The sequence below is a fragment of the Drosophila melanogaster genome, chromosome 2L, assembly GCF_000001215.4.
Source record: "Drosophila melanogaster chromosome 2L".
Lineage (NCBI taxonomy): Eukaryota > Metazoa > Arthropoda > Insecta > Diptera > Drosophilidae > Drosophila > Drosophila melanogaster.
The window spans coordinates 20,350,202-20,376,157 of record NT_033779.5 but is presented as its reverse complement, the minus strand read 5'-3'; the positions used below and the strand labels follow the sequence as shown (position 1 = coordinate 20,376,157).

At 44.3% G+C, this 25,956-nt stretch overlaps 2 protein-coding genes across 9 annotated transcripts, besides 2 other annotated features; one reads left to right on the top strand and one right to left on the bottom strand.

Annotated features, from left to right (window-relative positions):
- The first annotated feature begins 368 nt into the window (after window positions 1–368).
- Window positions 369–634: a mobile genetic element.
- A 1,419-nt stretch (window positions 635–2,053) lies between these two features.
- Ugt37A1 (UDP-glycosyltransferase family 37 member A1) lies at window positions 2,054–3,749 on the top strand. Its single transcript, NM_078883.3, has 2 exons — window positions 2,054–2,732; window positions 2,785–3,749. The coding sequence occupies exons 1-2, from the start codon at window positions 2,065–2,067 to the stop codon at window positions 3,683–3,685; spliced, it is 1,569 nt and encodes a 522-aa protein (NP_523607.2). The 5' UTR covers window positions 2,054–2,064; the 3' UTR covers window positions 3,686–3,749.
- Window positions 3,691–3,876: a mobile genetic element.
- A 7,027-nt stretch (window positions 3,877–10,903) lies between these two features.
- On the bottom strand, window positions 10,904–25,724 carry RtGEF (Rho-type guanine nucleotide exchange factor). 8 transcript variants are annotated; one of them, NM_001103715.4, is made up of 9 exons: window positions 25,264–25,724; window positions 20,411–20,795; window positions 20,152–20,352; window positions 19,653–20,073; window positions 19,357–19,596; window positions 15,725–16,145; window positions 15,346–15,594; window positions 13,332–14,189; window positions 10,904–11,861 (listed from the first exon to the last, which is right to left on the bottom strand). In NM_001103715.4, the coding sequence occupies exons 2-9, from the start codon at window positions 20,746–20,748 to the stop codon at window positions 11,668–11,670; spliced, it is 2,922 nt and encodes a 973-aa protein (NP_001097185.2). In that variant the 5' UTR covers window positions 20,749–20,795; window positions 25,264–25,724; the 3' UTR covers window positions 10,904–11,667. The 8 variants fall into 8 exon arrangements, with proteins under 8 accessions (NP_001097185.2, NP_001097184.2, NP_477174.1 ...); NM_001103714.3 differs by lacking the exons at window positions 13,332–14,189; window positions 25,264–25,724 and adding exons at window positions 16,975–19,282; window positions 22,091–22,191; NM_057826.5 differs by lacking the exon at window positions 13,332–14,189.
- Between the last annotated feature and the right edge of the window lie 232 nt (window positions 25,725–25,956).

Below are 25,956 nucleotides of genomic sequence, written 5' to 3'. Positions count from 1 at the left end.
ATCGGTGGGGACTTGCCCACAATGAGACTGCGGCGAAAGGCGTTCTGCTAACTTTCTGATTGAAGTGCCTGGACTTGGGGATCGACGGATTTTGCATAGAAAAGCCATTAGGTTTGGCTTTTCATCATCATCGCCATCAGATACAAAAGGTTCGTCTGGCCTTTTGTTTGCATTATTAGAACACAAAAACCAAGTGAGCGTTAAGATCGCGCGCGCAAAAGCCGAAGAAACAAAATGGAAAACTATAAAATACTAGATAAACAAACTTTCTCATCGGCAAGCAAGAATGCACTGGCAAAATAGTTCATAAAATTAAAATAGTTAAAAAGTTTAATTCAAATTATTTACTTTTGTATTTAGTAGCAAAAGTAACAGGTAGAGGGAAGCGTTCCGACTCTCTAAAATATTTATACTCCTCATTAGGGTCACTGTCGACTCGGCTTGGCCACGTCCTTCTGTCCGTCTGTCCGTATGGACGTCGAATTCTCGGGAACCATAAAAGGTAAAAAGTTGAGATTTGAGCTTGCGCAGCTCAAAAGACCGCCACGCCTACTATAACGCCCACAATGTGCCCCAAACACCGACAAACTGCCACTAACTGAGTAACGGGTATCTGATAGTTGAGGTATTCGACAATGCTCATAACTTACTTGCTTATTTTTTCAAGTGCGGGCTGAGGCTGAAAGAATCCGCGATAAGTCCAAGCGCTTGCCTTCACCTTCACCCATTTCAATGGGCCTGTGGTGCTGGAGCTGCACCACCGCAACCACCGGCGGCTGCTCAAATTTCAAATTTCACCCACAGTGGGGCCTGTCGCTTTGACGTTGATTAGCATGTGGCACACATAAATCTGTGGGATTGGGCTTCCGTTTCCCTTTTCGAACGCACTCTCCAGATCGCGAGATCTGCAGATGGCGACCGAGCATGACGTGGCGGTGCATTCACCGATTGAGGAGCCGCCGGGGAGTCGAGTGGAGTTGTGGAGCCGTGCATAATGAGGCCAACGATCTTGGCCAAGAAGCCAGCCGAACCAGTTAATGAGCCGTCGCCGTCTTGGATTAGAATGCGAGCAGCTGACGAAGACGAAAGTAAAACTGCCCCGAGAAAGTTTCCATTTCTTGCCAAATATAGAGATCATTTTTCTTGTTTTATTTTTCTGGCCGGGATTATTAACGTTCGAACGCAGCAGGCTGCTCGTTTTCCAGGGGTAATTACTGGGCCACCTCCTTCTTCAGCTTACGTCTAATTATCTCCGATCTGAACCCGATATTCGTGTCAGATCCCCAGATCTGCATTCTGCCGGCAAATTGCACCCAAATGCTAGTGCCCTCCCCTTTTTGGCCCAAAACAACTAGCCAACATCTGGGTTATCTTTTGGGCAATCGTGATCTGGCAGAACCACAAAAATGGAACAGTCGCCGGCTCGAGCGGCTCATTGTTTTTAGCCATCATTTGTGCTGGCGTTTCTGTTTTGTTTCCGAACCCAGATTCTGGGCTAATGACAGTCGCACTTTTTAATGATTGTTATTATGAATTATGTGTGGTTTTCCGCGGGGTGGGGAGGCTGAAGGGGGGCTAGAAATCGGTGTCGATTTGGGGAATTGTTTGCGGCTCAAAATGGGTGAATTTTCGCGGTTATGAGGTTAAAGATAGTTTTGGCCAAAGGTCGTCGACAGATTTAATTTGATTAGTTCGACAAGCTAAGTTATACTAAAAACACGTATTGCAATTCATTGACAATCTTTTGATAAATGACGTACATTTTAGGAGCATAACAAAAATTCTCGGTCAAGCAATTTGTTGATAAGATTAGTATAGGAATTCTAGGTGTTCTTCTTAAAGCACCAAAGATTAAAAATATATTCAAGACGATAGTGCAAGTGCTATCAATACGTGTGTAATGAAAGGTTTCAGGAACTCCCATGGATGATATTTTATTAGCACTTGGGTTATCGCAACCTAGCACTACAAAGTACGTAGTGGTGTGTCATTTCAATTTTCTAATCCCATATACAGACCTGCTGTTGATTTTCACTGGCAGTCAGTTATAAATCGATGATCAAAATGGTTGGGCGTACGAAAAGTTATTTTGTGATTGTCCTTGCACTTACTTTGTTGATCTACGGAGCTCAAGGTGCAAATATCCTAGGACTCTTTCCCAGTCTGAGTCCCTCGCATTTGATAATTTCGATGTCAGTGGCCAAGATTTTGGCAGAGCAGGGACACAATGTGACGGTTGTTACGGTTTTGGAGCCAACAATTACCCACAAGAATATAAACCTGGTTACAGTGCCAATGACCAAGGAGGAAATAAAGCAAAGGAGCGAAACAATTGGCGCCAAACAAAAGAATACAAGCTCCAATCGGTTCATTTCCATTCTTAACATGTCAGGTCAAATGGACTCCATGTTGAGGAAGATGGCAGATGTCCTGAAGGACCAAAGAGTAAAGGAGCTGTATTTAAACAAAGACAACCACTTCGATTTGGTGATATCGGGCTATTTCATGAACGACTATCAACTTGGATTCGCTAGAAAGGTGAATGCTCCGGTCGTTGTCCTGGCCCCCAGTCCACCCAGCCAGATGCTGAACTCTCTGATTGGCAATCCCCATGATAAAGTGGAGAAGGAGAAGGGCATGACCTTTGGACAGCGTTTGGATAGCTATATAAGCAGTCTTCTGTACGGAATATTTCTACGCCAAATCGACCAACGAAATCGTCAATACTACAAGTAAGTAGATTTATACTTGAATCCCTTATAGTCTAAATGATTTCCCATTTAGTGAGATTTTTGGTGATGACCCCACAATGCCCGAGTACACGGACATCCTAAGGAATACATCATTAGTTTTCTTCTGTTCCCATGCAGCCAGCGAGGGACCCATTCGGCCTAGTGTGCCAGCTGCCATTGAGATTGGAGGCATTCAGATCAAGGATAAGCCAGATCCCCTGCCTAAGAACCTAGAGAAGTTCCTTGGCAACGCTACCCATGGAGCCATTCTCCTCAGTCTGGGTTCCAATGTTCAGGGAAGCCACATCAAGGCGGATACAGTGAAAAAGATTTTTAGCGTTCTCTCGAATCTGAAGCAGCGGGTCATCTGGAAGTGGGACGATCTCGATAAGACGCCCGGGAAGTCCGACAATATTCTCTACTCCCGTTGGCTGCCACAGGACGACATACTGGCCCATCCGAGCGTCAAACTATTTATAAATCACGCCGGAAAAGGAGGTATTTCGGAGGCTCAGTACCACGGAAAGCCCATGCTCTCTTTGCCGGTTTTTGGAGACCAGCCCGGCAATGCTCATGCCATGGTGAAAAGTGGCTTCGGTCTCACACTCAGCCTGCTCACTTTGGAGGAGGAACCCTTTAGAGCTGCCGTACTGGAGATCTTGTCAAACCCAAAATACAGCCAACGAGTGGTCAAGTTCTCCTCCCTCTATCGAGACCGCCCAGCAAGTGCCCGGGAATCGTTGATCTTCTGGACGGAGTACGTCATTCGCCACCATGGAGCAGCGCATCTCCAGAGTCCCTTGGTGCACATGGACTTCATAGCCGCAAATAACTTGGATATATATGCCTTGATCGGGGCTATTTCAATTGGTCTTTTATTAATGTTGAAAAAAGTGGTTCAAATCACTTGCAGAAGGCTAAGAACAAAGCTAAATAAGGTTAAGAAGCAATGATACTACAGTATAATTCGCTTAGCTGCCTCGAGTACTTTGCACAATGCCTCGATGCAGGTAACTTAAAAATGCAGCTAACTTAATTTTTTTTTTTCTATTTTCTATTTTCTATTCACACAAAAAAATGGAAAAATAATGCAGATATCTTGCCGATGCAGCTAACTATCGATGCAGCTAAGCGAATTATACTGTACATATAATATCGTTACCTACTGAAAATGATTGCTCGATTTCGAGTTAGATAATAGTAATGGTCCAAGATACATATATCTATACGGCCAGATATAAATTAATCAGGAAAATAAGCTGAAGTTCGAGAAATGCATAGTTTCAATCCTGGAATATCATGCCTCTCCCACAAGTTCAAACGAGTTCAAGCGAATAAACTCCGAATGGTTATGGATATGTGCAAAAATTACTCTACCAAAACGGGTCTTTAACTCTTTGATACCTTAATTACATCACCGGCGAAATGCCCTTTTAATTCGAGAACGACAGAGCACGACAATGTCGCAGTGAATCGTCATGGCCATAACCATTAGGCGGTGACTATATAAAGTGTAACTACAGATGCTTCGAACATAATTTAGCGTAAATAAAAACCTGATGTTTGGTTAATTTTCTTTTCCATTTCCCGACGAGATTCCCCTCACGCACCGCGCGCAGGAGAACCGCAGTAGAATAACAAGTGGAAGTGCCATGCCCAGATCCAAATGCCTGGGCTATGACCACACAGTTAAGACGCAAGTCTGGTTATGGCCTTGCACTGCGAGAATCAGTGTGACACTTTCCAAAAAACATCCAATACATTACGGAAAATCAATAAAAATACGAAATAGAAATAAGGAATGGAAACACGTCTCCCTGAAAATAAAGATTTAAAAGTTGTAGGTGGAATAATTCCTATGACCTTTCAGTGCACCAAGATATATGCACCTGCTGTTGTTGCCTTCCGCTGATTTCCTGCATCGCTGCATGCAAGTTATGTCTCTATCAGGTTTAGTATTTGTATCTGACGCCGCGGCGTGCAGAATTCACAGTCAACTTGATGCATGGACGCAGTTGAAGCGCATCGGTTGCCGCAGCAACTGCAAGTGCAAGTACAAGTACATCTGCAACAGCAACCTGCAACGTGCAACTTGCGGCAACCACTTTAGCAGCAACTTTGTAACCGTAACCGGCCCATTTCCAACTCAATCCCAACCAGAATAACATTCTCGGTGTCGCAATGCGTTGCACGCGTAACTTTGTCTCTTCTTTGTCATGCCCATAAATACCCTATAAAACCGGGAAATAACAGACTAGATAAGTACTTAAAATTATTAGTAGTTACAAATTTTATATGTCTTTGTTGTTACCTCAGTTGATGAATGTCTGCCTAGCATAATATCTGAAAATTAAATGAAACTAATAGATGAACGTATCACAAATTTTATAATTTAATTCTTAGTAGTATGTTGAAAGGTGAAAATCGCACCGCTACGATTATGCACTTCAGGCCATTAGTTTAAATACCAGTTTCAAGTCATGTTTTTTTCTGCAGAACGCGTCGCTCTTGGCCATCGCGCATTTCTAAGCACATTTTTAGGTCTCTTCCTTCGGTTCGTCTCGTTTTGCGAGTGGCTGGCGGCATCCCAAGGCGGTCGGTCCATCGGTCCATCGCTCCATCCGAGTTCACCAAAACCCATCTTGGCCCATTCTCAGCCACGACCATGGCCATGGCCAACCAATTCCCAAACCCAAACCCAGGCACAATCCCAATCCCCATACCCATTTCCCGTTCCTCAGAATGGCCATTCCATTTCGGCTCGGAGCTCATAACTGTTCTTGACGCGCTTACCTTTGAAATTAGCTGGCCTGGCCAATTCCAGCGTGCGTTTTGGCCCATTCTGAGTGACAACGGTGGCGGTCACGGCCAGAAGAAACCAACTAGCCACGCCCCCCGGTCCCGCCCCCTGCTAATCAACTGCGTATTTCAATTTACCGTTGGTAAAAGTCAAAAAAAATATACACACCAAATGGAGTGGACCAGACGTGGTGCACTGCGAGAAATTCAGAATTTGAGTGTAATAGTTAGTTATAAAACTATTTGCGTATAGATTGCGTGCATTTATTCTTATTATATGCTCGTATTGTATATATGATTCATAGAATATATATTATATATTTATGGAATATGTATCCTACTATTTCTCCCAGTGCTGTGGAGGCGGAAAGTGACTATCCAAAAGGGGGTAATGAACAAGAAGTTATCTTCCGGGGGACTTGCGTTGATTGCGATTTTACGCGACACCCGTTAGTTTTGGCATATTATTGCCGGCACTCCATAAAGTAGGTTCCTTGGATCCAGGGCCTCCGGACCAGAGAGTTGTGCAGATTGTGGGAGATCTCTGTGCCATTTCGTGGCTATGTGTATTCCCTGAACCCGGCACCACACTCCACTCCGCATTAAGTCATTTTCCCATTGAATCTGCTGATTCCCACACAATTGCTCCGCCACTTGGGCTTCAACCGCACACTTCTCTCCCTGGTTTATTTACTTTGCCAGGTTTTGCTAATTTTTATTTGCTTGCAATTTCCAACTCTTTCTCGAAATAATTGCGAAAAAGCAGCTAAGAAAATAAACGGAATTGGGCGCAGGGCGAAAGTGTAGTAAGCCACCTTAAATGGGTTTGGGCCATTAAATCTGCGGCCCGATGAAACTCATTTGGGCCGCTTTGTTGCTTTCCTCGTCGGATTTCTATAAACCATAAACCAGGCTATACGTATAGCCTAATGGGTCTCTGTGAGAGCCATCCGAAGATAATCGCCGAAAGCTGCACAATTAACATTGCCTGAGTTTGAGTAGATCAAATCCAAGAGGTCTGATTTCGATTCACTAAAAGTGACGGGCAAGGGAATTCAACATCCACGACTTCAGTGAATTTCTAATAAAAACCTCACTTAAGAATTTCTCTTTCCAGGCTTAAGTGCCCGAAGTTTTTAATTGTCTCTTCAACTATATTTTAATAACTAAATTAGTGCGATACTTTAGAGAATTTAAATTGACAAGCAAATGTCTACGTAAGCAGAGTTCTCAGAGTTTATGAATTTATTAAAATGCTATGGATGCTCAAACTTTCATGCATAAAAAATGGAAGAGCACATACCTTTTATAAATGCCTTTTGAAGGCACTTAAATCATGCTAATGATACTTCCCCCACAGTTTTAAAGCTTTTTAAGTGATCAAATAATGTATTCCAATTCTGACCCGCCTCAGCAAAGGTCATTTGGTGTTTTCGTCCATTTTAGCACCAACACGAACTTCAGAACCACACCATTTATAACCGCTACTTGAGCAAACTAATTCGAACTTTTCCCAAGCTGAGCTCTTCCCGGAATTTTCACTTTGCATTCCCGAAGGGCAATACCACCTCCCCCACTACCAATGCTCCATAAAGTCGGCCCATTTCACTATCAAATCTTTAGGCCATATCCCGCTGCGTCTGATTTTTTTCGACAGCCATGACCCCAGAAAGCCCTAAGATCCATAAAAACTAACAATAAAGGGGCGGGGGGAATGGAACAGAGACGTCAAGAGACAGCAGACAATGCCAACGATTTACTAACTTAATTCTACACCTCACACTACTCGGGCCCCTACACAACACAACCCGACATAATTATATGATTAATAAGCCCCATTGTGAGCGAGTCGCGAGTTGGATGAGCGTGAAAATGAAAGTGCTGTCGATGGATGCTTGGAAAACTATGTATGGTGTGCAGAAGGGGGGGGGGGAGGGGCTTGCTTAGCGGAGTTGGCAGTGCAATTTTCCGTTGCACTTTTCGATTTCGCACCGGTCCGCGGATTCCGTTATTATATATATTGTAGTATAGTGTAGTGTAGTAGTGTAGTGCGATATGGCCACCTCCGACGTACCCATTGTTTGCTTTTAATCTTCGACGTGCGAGCGCAGACATATGTAAGTGCACTTATTAAAGGCGCTGCGAATCGCATAGCGATCACTCATCACTCACCTAGCGGATCGAATGGCCTTCATGTGGACGCATGGGGCTGACTTATGGCCAGCACAGTGCTGACCCACGATCCATTCAAACCGAACGGTTTTGAAGATCAATCCTGCCAACTTCACTGAAACGGAATTCGATTACAAAGAAACCACTAGATATTTTCAGTTTCAGCCATTTTCCTACGTGCTCTACACTTTTCTCTGCTGCACAGTGTACATTTGTTCAATTTTCGTGTGCGGAAAGTGCTGAAAGCGGGTGTCAAACGCGTTTTCGTCGGGCATTAATAACAGCAGTCAATAATAAATATACTCGAAGTGTCCCGAAGCTGGCACGCTCGCTTTGAATGTAATTAGGGTCACAAGCGATGGAGACGGAGATGGAGATGGAGCCGGAGATGAGCCACCACCAACCATTAGTGCTCAGCGACCGCGCCACTCTTGTGGTTCGACTTTGGGCCAAAAAGCGACGCCAAATGATCGCTGACAAATGCCAGAGCACAGAAGGCGGAAACACAGGAAAACCTTTTCTAGTAGCTTTGCTATGTTAAACGGAATACGCGGAAAAATACTCCAAAATATTTTATCTCTCACAATTAAAAGTTGATAAAAAGTTGATTAAAATGTAATTAATACTAGACACAATAGAGTGCAAACTTGAATGAACAATTTTGTAGTGCTCGCATATAGAATCATTAAGCTCTACATATTTTTCTGTGTATGCATGTAATTCCGCAGCCGTCGAGAAATTTGAAAACGTGGTCCGTGAATTGGGTTAGAAGCATCGCATTGCATTGACACCGATCGAATTGAGCCATCGAGAATCGAAGCCAGCCAACGCTGCGTATACGTACGCCGATGCAAACGAGAGTACCAATATCGATGACGTTCTGTCGGGTCGTTCTTCTGTCGCCTACTGAGTTTGTGCCGCTACTCACGACTACGGTAGATGATGAGCTGCTGACGATGGATGTGGTGGCCAATCTGGGTCACATGGCTTGATGCTCAGCCACGGAAAAGTGTTTCTAGGCTGCTGTTGGCTAATATCATCTTGGCATATTGCATTCGAAATATGAGCACAGTACCGATGTACAGAATCATTTCGATATTCAAATTCAATCTCTGTCGTACAGCTACTTAGCTAGCTAAGTATATGATAGTCGACTATAGCGCGTAGTTTTATCTTGTTTATTTACTGCAGATAAATTAGCCCTGCAAAGCAAAGTCAGCTTAGAGTGAACTACACTCCATGTTCTAGACTTGTAAAAGATAATGTATTACTAAACATTAATTAAGAGCAATATTTCATGCTTCCGTCTAACTTGAGTTCTAAGATCGCAGGGTTAGGAAAGGAAAGATCCAATTACAATGGGAAATAATTAGTGGTATACCTGATTACAGAATTGCTTCAATCGGGTAATTAAGCATGATAAATGATTTCGCTGTCAGTTACTGTCTCCGCCTCAAAGTAAATGAGTTGGTCCAGTTGGGGAAGTATGCTTAAATCGGAGGTGCTGCAAACCATAATTAAGAGCCATTTATAATAGCTAATCTCCTTCGTGGACAGGCCCCAGGAAACCCACAGCATATTCCCCTAAAGTCGAAACAAAAGTAAAAGCTAAAGGCAAATGGGTACTGGAAACTGTGAATTTCTCCACACTTAATATTATGAATCAGTGGATCTATTAATATGTAATAATACGTATTCCACCACCAACAACCATGGTTAAGCAAATGAGACAAGCCATAAAACACAATTGCTGCATATGCAATGCAGATATCGTGGTTTACATTATAATTTCAGTTTCAGGTCGAGTTATCGCCAGATGAATCTGCATGGCTGACATCCATGGTTTTGCGTTGAAAATGGGTTAACTCCGCGCCAGAGTTAAGATGGATTTTTTTTTAGACTTTAGGAGGTTTAGGTAGAAGAGTTAATTCCAGTGCAGCGCCAGTGTTATTTGCCCCACCTGTCGGTTCCATCAAGCCTATGATTTTGTAATTCAACTGAGGACGGACACACTGCAGGATGAATTGGTGTCAGGCGTCAGCACAGAGCACTTAAAAAAAAGATTTTAAAATTAAATTCCTAGCCCAGAGGATTGAGACTTAACTAAAAACCTAACTCATTCTAATGATGTGCTTTTTGGTTAGGTAATTTCCATGAGGATCTTCATCAGTTGCTTATCATAAAATTCAAAATATACTCAAACCTTTTCGCAATAGTAATTGAAGTATCTTATGTGAGCTAAGTAAACTTAGGCATACTTCTTCTGAATAACAAAAAAGAATACATTCTCGATGGAATATATTAGCGATACACCTAGTTTTAATTTATTGCAACATCCCCCTCCAAAGCAGCCAGCATCCTCTTTCTCTCCGTGTAGGTCTTAATAAATTGCTAACCAGGCGGTAATTGCTAATTATTAATAATTTAATAGCTGGAAAATATGAAGAGCAGCCAGCCAGAGAGCAAGGCACTAATGATTGCCATTAAAGCCGGAGTGTAGCCACAGGCCCTAGGTGCCACAATATCTAACCGTTTAACTAAGCAGCTGCAATAAATTTCGGCCAACAAGCAGAGGGAGGACCAACCTCTCAGATTGCATGCGAAAACTTCCGCCAGCCTTCGTATCCGCAAGTCCAAAGTTACCGCGCACCCGGGTTCCACGGCCCTCCGAGCCCAGGCAGTGGAAGTGACACATTCCGGCCAAGTCAGCCAGCCAACGAGTCAGCCAGGGAACCAACCAAGCAGGCAGCCTGCATTGTTCTCAAATCCTTACTGACACACTGAAATTGTTTTGCCAACAATGTCGCTCGCTCTTGACGTGGTTTGTTGCTCATTTGTCGCCATCTGCCGCTGCCACCGCCACTACCACCGTCACTACCAGCGCCATTGCCACTCCATGTTCCCGCTGACGCTGACTGATTGCAATCTCATTATGCTCCCCTGCAGTCGGACACGGGTTTCCTCTTGCCAAGTCGCACGAAGCAGAGCAGAAAAGCCGCCTGGCACTCCGAATTATTCAGCAAAAATTGTCAGACAAGCGATAGCGGTTATACATTGTTTTAGACTCGTTAAATCGTTAGGCATTCTTGGGATCCGGAGTGGTTCTGTTCTGTTCTGCTTATGTGGGTTTCGATTGCAATCTCTAGATGCTGCCACTTGCGAATGTATGTACTAACTCAATGAAAGCCTCGAATTCATTTACATTTTCTGTGCGTGTATATTAATCCAATAAATGTTCTAGGTATAATCGGTAAATACAACTTTTTGAGCGATTCTTCGTACGTTGCTGCATCTTACTAAAGTATTGGCACATTTTTAATAATTTTGCATTGTCCATTTGAAATCATCGTCAAAGTTAAGATCAAAACTGGGTCTATCTATTCGTATAACTTACACAAGCAGCTCTCAAAAGTTGCATGGTGGCAACGTCGTAAAATAGGTAAAATACAATAAGTCTAATATGTGTAGAATCTATGCCAGTAAAATATGCATGTTGTGCTAGGCTCTTACAATGAAGATTAAATCTAGGCATTATAACGAATTATTTATGTTCTGATGGGCTATAAGCAGATGTTCGATGTTGTTAAATTTGCCCGAAGTTCAAATTATGCATGCGATCTGCAAAGTATTTTTGACTAACATGCAAATTTCTCAGACATACCGAAACCTCTTTGATAGATCGCATGATAATAAGATAGAAGCAGATGCTTGTTAATACTACATACAATTGGCATATTGTCCGTTCACAAGTATACATACACATAAATAGTACTCGGTAAATACAATCCATATACGATTACAAAGTCCATATGTAGATAATTTTTTGGTAATTGACCCACTGCCCCCCGAAGATGCAAAGTAAAAGTGTCTAAGAATGAATTAAAGCTAAAAGCAGCGGCGGGTATTGTTTCGATGTATCGGTACCGAGGAATCCCCTCCAGAACCCTCCGGGTCACTTGCATAGTCAACACTTGGGGGTGTTGGCCCCGCTGCTCACACTGCTCGTCTCCAAGTGCTGCATGAGCAGCTGTTGGAGATCGGCTCGCAGGGCCCGCTCCTCATTGATCTGCAGTTTGATCTGGGACATGTCCTGCTGCATCTGGCGGATGGCGGTCCACAGTTGGCGCAGGGTGGGGGTCATGTCCTCGTTTTCAAGGCCTGCATGCCGGTGTGTGTTTCGGTGGATAAAAGAAAATCGAACAGAGAACAAAATATGTTAGTGTTGTGTGCGAGAGATCGGATGGGAAGAAGGGTGGATTAATGGTAATGTACAAAATATGATCGTGTAGGTGTAGAAAAATGTTTAGGCGTAAGTGATAAAAACTATAAACTATAAGCTATTGCTTGGATAATATAAGAAGTGTATATCTTAAATGTCATATGGCTAGGGTGCCAAAACAAAGGGCTTCCGACTACAGGACATCAATCTATGGGATACTCTAAAAGTTTAAGGGTATATCTAAGTTATCGCTATAACTATTAATAACAAAGCACACAACCACATAGACAAACAAAGGAAGATTCGTCTTGTAAAGAATTTTATTCATGGTTCGTTTGGATTCCTTTAGTTATCCATCCCTCTTTCGCGTCGACAAATATCAACTCAATTACAGTACAAACGTATAAACTGGTTAATAGTATTTAAGAGCATATAGTAGTTAATTTGGTTGTTACACAAAACACTTACAAAATAAGTTCGTTTATCCATCGATCAATAATGCACAACAGTTGGTTACTTTGATTTAGTTGCTGATTCTAGCTATGACTAACACTTAAAGCGCACTCTTTGATTACACATTGCACACTCTTTGATTTAATTGCTTGCTAGGCAGGTAACGGACATTTAATAAAAAACTCACTAGGTCAACGTCCTCCAAGAACACAGATGCATTAGGAAGTACGAGTATATCTAGTAGATAGTTTGGACTATGGCTATTAGGCAATTCCTATGGCAAAATTGTGATCCGCACTCGATTGGCCACGTAAAAATAGAATTCGTTAGCGCGTGGACGGAAATTTAAGGACTGCCCTTATTAAGCCGAACTAAATTCCATAAAAATTCAAAACGGAACTAGGAGTTGCACTCAGTGGCAAGCATCATCATCTTCTAAACTAGTCGCTTTTTCGCCAAGTCTTTTCACAGATTACATATTAATAATAAGCTAAGTTAGGTGTAGGTGTCAATATAAGCTAAGCACAAACTCTAGTTACAGTCTAGGTGCCGTGAAATTCGCTTGGCCGCCTGATATGCATTGAATATAACCTCAGGCAGTTGGCCGAATTTCACCGCAGACACATCAAGGCGCAGCTTAAGGCTAAGACAATCAAAGCGAGCAGAAGTCAATCGGCCATTCGCTTACAACTTCATATAGTTCGCTGGTCTAGAATCTAAGGCTTGTGGCATTGGAAGCTTTTGCGCAGCCAGTAAATCAACTAAAAATCAATATAGATTCGCACACAGAGCGCATTCAAAGCAAAGCATCTGTATCTGTATCTGGAGCTGGAGCGGCGGGATGCGATATGCGGATGCGATGTGATGCGGATGATTGATGAAGGCATGGTGGGTGGTGCCCCAAGCCCAGACTCAAACATGGTTGATCTTGCGCCACTGCTTCATCACAAAATTACCGCAACACCAGCTGCCCGACTGCCGTTTGCTGCCATCGGGATTAAGTTCCAAACTGGCCGTGGGCCCAGCTCCATTACCCCGCAGCAGTTCCCGCTCCACATCGCTGTCATCGGATCTTTCACCACCGGCCAGTTGCGGAGTGCTCCTCTGGAGCGTACTGGTCCGCAAGGCTCCGCCGCAATTCATCAAGTAGCCCGCTCCATACCCGGCATAGCGGTGCGAAGTGGAGGTCTCAAAGGAGCGGTTCAAGCGGCGATCGTAAAGTCCTGGGTGTCCTGGCGGATTCGGCTTCACTATAGTGGTGGCTGTGGCGTTTCCCGGGGATCTCTGATACGACTGCTGGGCCACCAACTTTGGTGCCGGTTTGTTTTTCCTCGGCAGCAGAGGTGATGTACACACATTGTCGTAGCCCGAACCAAAGCCACTTTTAAGGCGATTCAGAGACTTTCTGGTTGCCCTCTCCTCGGAGAGCGCTCTCTGGTAGTCCTTGATGGACGTCGATCCTCCCGCAGTTCCGGATAAGGAGTAGCGTTGGGCAGGTGTCGCATTCAGCGAGGAGGACACCGAACTGGAGTATAGGTTGAAGTTGTTCGGGCTCGCCTCGCGCCAAATAAATGAGGAGTTCAAACTGCCGGCGGAGTGCTGACGACCTGGTTGCTGCTGGGCAAGATGTTGCTGCTGCAAGTGTTGCTGCTGCAGGTGCTGCTGCTGCAGATGCTGCTGCTGGTGCTGATTGAGGTAGGCTGAGTTGCCGACATTGGCTATGAAAGGCAGCTGTGGATTGGAGGTCGAGAAGGTTTTGCTCGTTTTCAGCTTGCCACCGCGGATGGGCAGACACGGGGTCCAGGGTTGCAAGGCTATATATAGATCGGTTTGGATCAGGTCGGAGTGGAATAAAGAGAGAGAGAAAAATGAAGAGATTTGAAGAAACGGAAAACGAAATACCAACAACGACAACGACAACGGGTGAAACCAATGAGAACCAAAGACCCAAACAAAAAAGCAAGGGGATCACAACGCCAAAAGGGAGACAACCACAACAACCAAATGAAGGTGGAGAAGGTGAATGAAGCAGGGATATGAGAATAATGATAGTGTTTTTCTACAATGATGAGTACGACACCGAGGATAGAAATCGCCTACAGGATACCCGAAATAGTACCAGTACCATTAGCAGGGGACCACAACAGTACCAGTTGCAGTTGAATCAGGACTGTGGGATGAGTGTGCAAAATGGTTAGCAAAAACCTAAACCAAAAATCCAACATATATACAGAATGTGCAGCTTGATGTTAATGGTAACAAATTAGTCGAAATGAGGATAATGTGAGCCTGGGAATGGGAGTTCGGACGAAAGGCGGCAAGAATAAATTAAACTAAGGTTTACACGGGTAATGGGATAACAAAAATAATGTTTATTTAAGTAAGAAACAAAGTAATTCGAATTCAATGGTTGTCAATACAAATAATAGCTATAGAGATACAGAATAATTGACATCTTTTAAAGCAAAAACTTTGGATTCCTTTGTTCGCTGCTTAGCACCAATTGCAGAGTTGAGTTTGTTGATCTTAAAACGAAATCAGTGGCCAATGGTTCAACCAAAAAATCAATCTTTTCTCTTAAACATAATTTGGTAACTGGTTAACAATTCGTAAGCTTAAAGTTAATGGTTCAACTAAGCCTATTACAATATTTTTGATTAAATTTGGAAAATTCTTCTTGGTATAGTGCAACGCCTTGTGAAAAGTGAATAAAACCATGAAATTATAGAGCAACCAAACCAACAAAATGATAAGTGGTTTGTTTAGCGGCTGAACTCTTAAGTGAGTCTGTGTTTTGTGTGAGGATTATACAGCTGTGTATAATGTGTGTGAGTGTGGGTGTAAATAAGCAACTTGGCTAACAGGTTGTAGCTTTTGTTCTTCAGCAAATTATAATCAAACTTGGTTCGGGAGCACATAGAAATCCTTACAGCTATATGAAGCACATCTGGGATGGGCTTCGCCACTTACCCGAGTGGATGGTGTTCCTGGCATTGTTCTGATAGGCGGCACAGTAGGCCTCGAAAACCCGGAGCACCAGGGCGTCCTCCTCATAGGTGGGCTGGTTCTTCCTTCCGCTGCAGTAGCTGGCCAGGGCATTGCTGGAGCTGCTGCCGCCGCCACCGCTGCCACCGCTGCCACTTCCCGATCCGCTGGTGGCATTCAATAAACTGGGTCGCAACGGCGGCGTGGGTCGCAGGCAGCTGATGGTCCAGTTAGCTGCAGATGCAAAACACATTTGATGCTTAGTTTAAATATTAATATGTGATGGGAAATTTAGAAAACCAGGCAGGGAGTGAGTAGTAAGTAGAAAACATACAAATCCCGGAGTAAGGTCTCAATTTCTCACCCTTTGTGCTTCCTTTCCTTGCGCTTGGCACCCCCATTCCCACCGCTGCCGCCGCTGCTGCTGCCGCTGCCTGAATTGCTGGACTGGCGTCCATGGATGACGCCTGGAGTGGAGCTGCTGTCTTGCTGTTTGGTGTCTGGGCTGAACTTGATCTGGGGCCGGATGCCCCCAGATGACTTGGCAGACTTGGTGGTTGTGGTGGATGCAGATGATGTGGTGGAGGCTGAGTGGGCGTGTACTGATTGTAGCTGAGATGGTGGTTGAACGACTGGCTCCGTTTGTGATGCGACATCGAGTTGGTGGCCGGAGACCCCTGGTGGCTGTGGCTCCCTCCGCTGCTGCTGCCGGCCGGGATGCTGCTGGGAGTGGCTGGCGGACGGCCGCCGGGCGGTAGGAGTATGTGGCTTGATGGCGGCGACATCTACAATGCAAGAGATGAAGGGTTCTGGTTAACAGTGTTTGTGTTTCTCTAATTTAATCTTAACGCATAAAATACTGTAAGTTAGTTTTAATCAAAGAATCTCTATGTGGCCCGCCGTCAACAGGATCAGCGGTGCAATAGCAACAAGAAAACGTACAACAGCAGGTGAATCCTTCAGGCAAATCCTGCAGCGAGTTAAGCGCAGCAAGCAAATCGAATCGAATGCGTTTGATTGGTTTTTGGTTGTAATTTTCATTCTCATTTCGAATTTTTGTGTTGTAGAGCGTTAGATTAATGTTTTGTAATTCGTTTAGCTTTACGACGGATGAAATTACCGCCCAGAGCGGAGGGAGGAAAAACAGAACCAATGTTCATTGAATGCCATTTGCAAGTCCGAAAATTCAGAAATCATCATATTCAAATATTAATTGAAGTCAAACATCATATGCTTTAGTTTCACTTATTTACACATTTAATAAATTTGTTGACTTGATGAAATTTTAAATGTTTATTTCAGACTGGTCTTTAAAGAAATTTATTTAAAAGCCATTACTTATTGTTTTATTACCAATTCCATTGGAAATTTGGGCAAATAATGAACTCGCACTGGGTTAGTCAAAGGATGTGCTGATGAGGAAGCAATGTGTGATGACTTTTTTGGACGTGCTGCATTTGGCCAAATGGTTGCTGGTAGAGCATAAGGGATTTTTGAATTTGGTGAACATGAGAGCAAAACGAATTTACAAAACAATCAAACGTAACACGTGCACGGAACAAACGCCGCCAGCCAGGTAAACCGGATACCATTCGACAGGAATCCTTAGATTACCTGGCCGTCGATCCATTTCGGATTGCTTGCCTTCTTCGGCGCCGGAAGCAATGCGGCCATTACATATGGGACAGTCGAGCGAGGACGAGTCGTGTGTGGGGGCAATCATGCCCTCGTCCTCACTGCACAGTGGGCAACTGGCGGATGATGTGGTGGTCGTCGTGTTGGTTGTGCTGGTGACACTGCCGTTGTAGTAGTCCGCACAGTTTTGGCACACCGAGCAGTAGAGTGCGCCCTCGCTGTAACCGCTAGCTCCCAGGGAACAGAAGCAGCTGGAGCACACCGATCCCGAATCTTTTGAGTCCTTGGAGGGCAAGCTCTTATTGTAGGCGTGGGCTATGCCACGCACCACCTCCGGCGGAAGGCGCTCTTTCTTCCACCAGTGCGCATACATCCCCGAGCGAAAGGTGGCCTGCGGTTCCAACTGATCCGCGGAACTCGAGCTAAATAGGATATTGTTGGCTGGGACATTCCTGTTAGTCTCATCCATGCTCGAGCTGGAGGGCAGAAAAATACTCCTTGTGTTCACTTGCACTTGAGCAGAGGTGATGCAAGTAGGTTCCTCTTTGCGATTGGTAGGGGTAGTGGGTTCATCTGATAGTTGAGGCTGCTCCTCTGATAGATCAACAACATCCTGAGTAGCCTCCGGAGTGAGGAACTTCTCTCTGAACATTCCGCACACATCAAACCTCTCTGGCTCCACATTATCCAGCATATCGTGGCCTGCGGCCTCCATGGGAAAGTATGATTCCGGATTGGGCGGATCCGGTGATGTAATAGTGCAACTGCCAGCCATTCCGCTGTCACTCGATCGCGGACTGGGACACTGGGAGTTTTCGCAGCAGCGGCATTTGGTGTCTAAGTGTAGATCCGGATCCCTGCGTGGCGGTGGTGGAGGGGGCGGTCGATTGGACATCTGCAGGAACTGATAGCTAATGCAGCGCCTAATGGAATCCCGGCTTCTCTCTGACGGGGTTGTGCGCTTTTTTGAAGTGGTATCGATGCAGAGTTCGGTGGTGGAACTACTTCTTGTGGCAAGATTTGGATCTGTCTTTGCATTTCCTGTCGACGGACTGTCGCTTTTGTGGGAAACTCGCTTATCCGAGTTAAGATTATGGCCCGGAAAGGGCGTTAGCTCCCGATGCAGCTGTAGAGGTTTTTCTAGGATCTCGTCGTAATTGTAGAGTAGTTCTGCTTGCAGTTTATCCGGAGCAGATAGACAGGCGGCGGGTAGATCAATGGAACTGGAGTGCAACTCTTCATCCTGCTTCGCATCCACACTCTGATTCTGCATTTCCTGGCGATCTCGCCACGTCGGTACATATACCTCTGTATTTTTGCTGTGGTTGAACCGATTGCCCACAAATATGGTCGGCATGCTGTGCCGTTCTGTCGGTGAAGCTGGCAGAGGAGTGGGTGGCTCTTGGATACTCGACTCCCTGCTGAGATCATCAGGCATACTGGCCAGATTCTCGCAGGCGGTGAATGCACCGCCCAATCTAGCTGCAAAAATGGAACTCGCATCGGAACTTTGTTGTTGCAGGGAGAACGATGGCTTGACCTTAAGAATTGGCTCTTCCTCAACACAGTTTGTGATGCTGCCACCCACACCTAGCTCCAAAGTTGCCGTGGATGTGTGCACACTGGAATTTCGAGTCGTGGACTTCCGAGCCAAAGCTCTTAGTGCTCTGGATCCTATAACAAGAGACTCCTTTTTTAACTCGTTGAGCGCTAGAACTTCGTCCGTGTCCGCGGAATCCAATTTAATGAGGTTGATAGAGGAACAGTGCCTCCTGGCACCCGTGCCATGGTCCACGAATGTGCCTGTGGAGTTGCACATGGAATCGTTCCGCTTGTTTTGGTAAAACTGCACATATTCAAACGGATCCGAGTCGCAGGAATGCAAAAAATCATCTTCAAAGTCATCGTCATAGCTCTCCGAGTCCGTTGGTAGTTCAATTGCATCCTGTCGTTCCAACTCGGACTGCCCCGAATCCTGATTGGTATTGAGATCTTTTAACTTTGCAGATGCCTTGTGACAACGCCTTTTGCGCAACGCAATCCTTTTGAGATCGATGCTCTGGCGAGCCTGCGGATACAGAAGCATCTTTACGATAGCACTCCTCAGTCCGCCGCCTTTAACAAGCCTGGCAAAGTGAGCACTAAGATTGGCGTACGGAGCTGTTGCTGGGTAATTGCTTGGGGGAAGAGTCACACGGAGAGGTCGCACATGGCACGGGGGGCTGGAGTAATAGGCACACAGCGAGAATCGCGTGCAGTAGCCCCGTGAATCCAAATGTTGACTCAGCTGCTCACGGTTTAAAGTGTCGCCAAAACGAAACGATAATAAAGGTGAATATATAGGAGAAATATACTACTTACATGAGCGGCATTTAGGTGTCCTAGCGAAGAGTTGCTCAAGTTACTCAATTGCCGTTTGATGCCCATCGGCAAGCTGGGATTATTGGCATTGAGCAGCTCCACCCACTTGTTGGCCTCATTCGGACCCTGACAAACTGCTACAATGCGATCGATCAAGGGACTGCTTATCTCAAAGGCGTTCTTCAGGGCATCCGTGTCCTCCAGGCGATTCACTATGATCCCAGTTAAGGGTAGCTTGCCCTGCGTGTGAAAACAGATTACAAACAAATTCGCCATGTTGTGCTTGTGTTTCCCACCTCATAGATGAATGCACTCATCCGCTGACTAACGCTAAGGAATAGCAATGTTTGAGGGAAGAGCACAAAGTATCGGTCGCGATGATCAGCTCCAACTGCAACGCTGCCCATGTGGATGATGTCCCCGAGGGTGCTCAGCTCTTGGCCCTGCCATCCACGCACTGGCCCCGTGAGCACTTGCAGCTCCAGCTCCTTTTGGCGACGGGTGGCCGAGCAGGTGGCAGCTATGTCTTTGTACACGGCAACACTCCGCTGGGTGTCGCCGCGATCCGGATGACTGCTCTCCATATGCCGCTCCAGCTCCTGCAGCATGGCCGAGTATTTGTCCAGTCGCCGGAAGGGCTTTGATAGACCCGTCGTGAGCACAAGTAATCCAGGAGTGGCTGCGCCCTGTCGTTCCATATACTTTTCCAGCTCGTCCCTTTTGGAATAGAAAAAAATTTATATTTATTAACAATTGAACACCACAATATATGTATATAAAGCGAGGAGCACATACTTGTACTTATCCAGTATGACAATGGCCTTTGGATGGGCAGCGCAGTACGCCTGGTGCACCTTCTTCATCAAGGGGGCGCTGGTGAGAAATAGTTTTCCCACTCGATCGTTGCACTCCTCGATCTGGATAAGCAAATCCTCGTGCGTACGCACAATCTCTACAAAGTTACACATCAGCTGGGCGTACTCATCCTGACTGAGTCTGTAGAAGAAGCCCTTTTAGATTATATTCAAATTATGTCAGAGAATAGAGAACTTACATTTGCGTCTGTTGCATGGGCTCCAAGAAATTCTCGAGCAGACCCTGCAGCTCGGCCACATGGGCGCGCTCCGAGTCAAGCAGATCCTTGAGCACCACAGACCGATACTCCTGGATCTCCTCCGGCGGCCTTATGGTCTCCGTTAGAGGCAGCTGCACCTTGCACTCATTCACATAGTTGCTGGGAAACCAGCCAGTCTTATCGTTCAGCGTTCCCTCCCACCAGCCACCATCCTCGCGCTGGGTAACCGTGATGACATCGCCCTTCTGGAAGCACAGCTCGTCGTTATTGCTGCCCATGAAGGAGTACTCCGCCTGCACCACCAGTGGCTGATCCATTATCGGATTGTTCAGGGCTGATCCGAGTGCGCACTAGATTGATTCAACTGAAACGAGGCGATGGGTATTGAACTTGAAACATCAGCCAGGCAATTTGCTCAATGAAAAAGCATATGTGAGCATATCGCTCGTTATATACAGCACCTACGCATTATTGCAGCGATGAGCTACATCATCGTCGATCGCTCGGCATTCCTCAGCCTCTTGGAATTAGCCGAGCAATAATTATGGCCCCAAAGAAGAAAACATTTTGAAAACATCTGTCGAGAAACGCGTGCGCAAGTTTCTTGACACTTTTCCGGCGACTCCCCTCCGGCTTTTCTTTCCTAGTTTACTGCAAGTGTCTGGAAAACTCGTGCGCTACACGATGGCCAAGGTCACACAAGCTGCGAGGATCCATTAAAAAATTGGGTAAAAATCACTCGCGCGTATTGTGAAAGAAAAACTTTTCGGGCCATAAAAACAATTTGAATAGCCGGACAGGACAGGCCAACATATAAATCATAAACAACGGCCACGTCGCGTCTAAAAATATTTACGACCTTTTTTATTTGGTTTGTTCGAACAACTCTTTAAGAGATCAACATTTCATTCAATCGTTAAACACTTTCGTTGACGGAAATGGGATTGGCACATTGGATTCTAAAGGCAAGTGCACTCTATACATCAGATATCTATAGAAAGAAGTAAAATCGCAATATTTTCGAATGCCTCGAAAATTATATTACGACATTGTTACTCACAAAAACCCCCAATATTCCAAAGCTTAATTGAAATGGTCTCTTGTATGAGTGGCACTAGGGGGCTAGTTAGTGGATGTCATTATTTTTAAAGTCGTTTATAAAAGTCTTTAGCCTAGTCTATTCGTTGGTACTATTTAAAATTGGCAGCGCGACGTGTGCTTTTATTAATATAGGAATTCCTATGTTTATGCAAAAATTCAATTCTGGACTGAAAATGTTAAAAAGTGATATATTTTCTAAAAATAGATGCATCACATTTGTTTGCTATTGCCGCAATGAGTAAACGCAAAAATATGAACAACTTGGTTTATTTTGCCCAAATAGTTTTCTAGAATACTAAAAATAAAAAACAGACGAAAGTGTACATATTGGCGGATCGCAAGTTCTATATGCCAAACTGGAACGTGTAGTTTTTCACGAATTATTACCGCTCTCATGAGATTGTCAAGATTTATAGGCTGATGAGAATATTTCCCTAAGGCAAGGTCACGTTTTGGTTGCACAAACGCATGAAAATTTCTTAAAATGTCACTTTTTCGCCATCTAGGCACTCGAATACATATACCCGCTACTCTTTTGTATAGATGGGTGATATATACTTTTTCGACAATAAATTGTGGTACGACAATTTGACGTTTTTCGCCGTTTTTCTGCTCTCAGACGATGCACCGCACGCGTTCATTGCTTCAGCGAAACTGCCGAGAAAAGCGGAAAATACCGAAAAGCTGGCGACATATGGCAGACGAATTTTCCACGGCAACCGAAAGTGCCACTCTCGCAGTCATTTTCTGAGAGTCTCGTCGGATCGCAGGAGATTCGAATATATTTTCACATGTACGCGAGCGTTTTCGACCGGACACATCGCATATTTTCATGAAAAATCAACAGAGATGTGACAAAAAATATGAATCCGGGGACAACCTTTTCATCTGCGTTTCCAAAATGAGGATCTTAATTGTATTTCATTGAGAAATAAGCGACACTCGCTGTGCTTTTGTATTGTCTATTCAAAAAAACCACATAAAAATATTTGTGCCAAAATATATGTGGGTTGCCTATTGGATGTGAGATCTTCCATGTTTGTGGATTCAGTCATCAATCGAAAACTTCTTCATATTCAAGCATTTTAGAATTATTTCAGAAAAATTCACCTGTTCCGCTCAGTTTCCTGTTGATCATACAATATATGCCCGTGAATCATAGGAAACGTTTATGGAATGTGTAGACTTGTATAATCTAAAATTTAGAATCGTGCGACACACATTGTGGTTTTAATGGGATTATGGCCTCAGGAAATGTTAAATTCGTCATATTTTTAGAATTTAAGATAGAATATAAATCAAATTTAACCCAAAGACTTTCATTCTGAGACAAACAAGGAGGCTGGAACTGTAAACTCTACTGAATAAAGATGTTGAAGCTTATAGACCGACGGAGAATTTTTGAGCTAGAGTGACCAAGAACTAAATATTTTTTCCACAGAATATTCGTATTCAAATCTGCCGAGATCAGAATGTCGGCAAAAAATATGCTTTATAAGTGCAGCGCCAAACCCAAGCCGAATGTATGTCACTTTCCTTCGCTTCGTTTAACCCTGAAATCACTTTAAGTCCATGGCCGGGCACAATCAAATTTCCGTAGGTGGTGGTGCTCCAAACGATGCATCGGAGGTCAGATGAGCAGATGCATAAATGCAGATACCGAGCGGCACACACGCAGATATGTGGGCACATACAAAGATGCATACATACCCCATTGAAGCTCTCGGAACCAAATTTTAATTAATTCATTAAACTTGCACATGGCGCCGCGCGGATCGGCTATGCGGCCCCATATCCAGATACAGATACAGATACAAGTTTCAGATACAGATACACCGGGCCCACGCTCTCTGAGTATAAGAGACAACTCTTTCGGTTATTAACGATCCGTCGCCGAAGGCGAAATTCAAATGAATATCCCTGCCGCTTCCGGAAATGCGCAATTTGGCGAGTAAAACGTCGCATCCATCGGAGGGGAGCACCCCAAATCAAATCACCGAATGTTTATTTTCGTGGGACACTGGGGAACGTAAACAACAAAGACGAGAGATGTAAAAGAAAGGCGAGTGGATTGTTTTGCTTGGCAAAGTCAGCGGCAAAGACAAACAAAGTCAGCCAAAGACAAACCAAATTTATGCAGTTCTGCCTGGTCGGGACCGGATCCGAATCGCTATCCCTACTAGCTCAGCCGAACTGCACTCAATAAGGCCTCTTCAATGTGTCAATACCGAGATTTACAGGCTGCACAGCCGCCACTTGAGATGCATTTCCTCAGATATATGGACGTAATATAGTTTGATTGCGTCGCTCGCCGTATTTATAGATACTTCGTGGCGGAGGAAGTCATCGGTGGCTGTGGGCACACCGAAGAGGTGAGCGAGTGGGAGTTCCAATAGCTTGTGGGGATCCGCTGTTCTCGACACCAACACACCAAGAACGAGGTCAGCAGCGGAAATATGAAGAAACGCGGTTTCCCAGCAGACACGAGTGAAAATCAGGCGCATGATTTGACGGCCAATGTTTGTTTTGGGAAATCACAGGCCCACATACAGATATTGCCAACATGCTTTCATTAAAGCGTAAGAATAACAACCATAGGGCGCAAAGAGCCAAGTGGTTCGACGAGATCTTACCCTAGACTTTTTCACATTCCCCACATAAATATATACAAACAAATATAACTTTTTAAACCATGAAATAATTCAATTTGATTTAAATAATATTTTCTAGGGTAGCTATTTATTTTGCAAACTGCTTTTGACCTGGTGGCCGAAACCAAGATCATGTGAGAGTAAAGAAAAGCATGAATTTGCATTCAGCTTGCCACCACCTTTCATAGGAAATTCTCTTGGCAGCGGTTCAAAATTGTTCGGGTAATGATGCTTGTTGGTTCTGGGAATCCAATGGGGGAGTTTGGGGCCGGGAGGCAGGTGGCATGCGGCAGGCAGCGGCAGGCAGAACGTGCCTCCGTCGTCGTCCGGCAGTGCATTTTACTTTCGCAGCGAGTGCTAGCAAACAAACGCTTTTCGGGAGGAGCTGGAACGGATGCCCCACGAGGAGCCCTGCTATTGACCCAATGGATTATGCAGGCGGACCTCTGAACTCCAGAAACCGGCAACAAATTACTATTGCACGAGCAGCAGCAAGTTGAACAACAGTTGTGCCGAAAGTACAGGAGTCATTACATAAAATGTATTCTTGAGCTTTAAGCTTTAAATGTCCTTTGTTGGGACTAAACGATTGAAACTGTTTTTAACGTAAATAGGATTTTGTCATGTGTCTAAAAATGTATTAGATTTTCTATATAAATATGTTGCTTAAAAGAAAGTGTTGAAATACAAAAAAAAAAAAAAAAAAAAAAAAAAACCAATAATTCAGTCAACTAAATGCTTCTTGTAAGAGATATCTTCATCGATGAAGAATTTAGCAGTATGGGTATATTAAAATCTCAAGGGGAAATAAGGAAGAAAACCCGCTCTATTATTATATATGCCATATATGTATGTAAAAACCCATGGCGGTTCTTATAGGAAGGCTTGATTGTGTCTGCCGTTGTGGGGATGTCTATGATGCCTCTACTTGGATGACGCATAGTGGGGTGAATTTTCAGATGCCACTGAACCTTTGGCCAGACGAGCAGTTATTGGAAAACCTGATTCATTTCCACGGCTAGATATATTGCAGCCAAGCTGTCTGAAGGGTTTTCTTAACCACTTTAGTTTTTCGCTCACCTTCAGCTGCGTTGCGTTTTATCAAACATTTGTTGATCCGTTTGTTGTTGTTCCCTGTCGTTCGTTGAGCAATAATAGAATAGTGACTAATAGTTTAGTTTTCCAAGTTTCGTTGATTGCGCGACTTATCCACCCTTGTTATTATATATACACAATTGGTTATATAGCAAAAGGAGCACACTTTTCACTATTTATTGCCCGATTTTTTGGTTTCTTTTCTAGGCCGACGCGATTTGAACTGCTCTCACTATTTTTTTCAAATACTTGTTTACTCATATGCCGATTCCGTGGGGCTGGGGTCAACTGGTTGGAGCGCCCGTTTGTGAACCAGGTGCACGTATTTAGGCACTTTTAGCAACTCTCTTTTCCCATGGCAAACATAAATAAAACACAGCGCTCGACCAAAATAGAAACCTAGAAAACCAGGGCTGCAATCGGCCGCAGCCAAACTAAAGATGTGTACGTGCCAACAGGTCCTCGGCATCGATAGGGCTATCGGGGAGCATTCCGTAACTTTGCATCGATAGTTTTGGAGTAAATTGATAAATCACATTCAAAAATAATATAAACCACTTTTCGTCACATATATTTTGAATTATAAGTTTTAGTTTGGTATGTTCTTGTTTTTGAATATCGCGGTAATTGTAAATGAGTAAAGGTTTTTTTTTAATTCTTGTTGATATATTACCATTA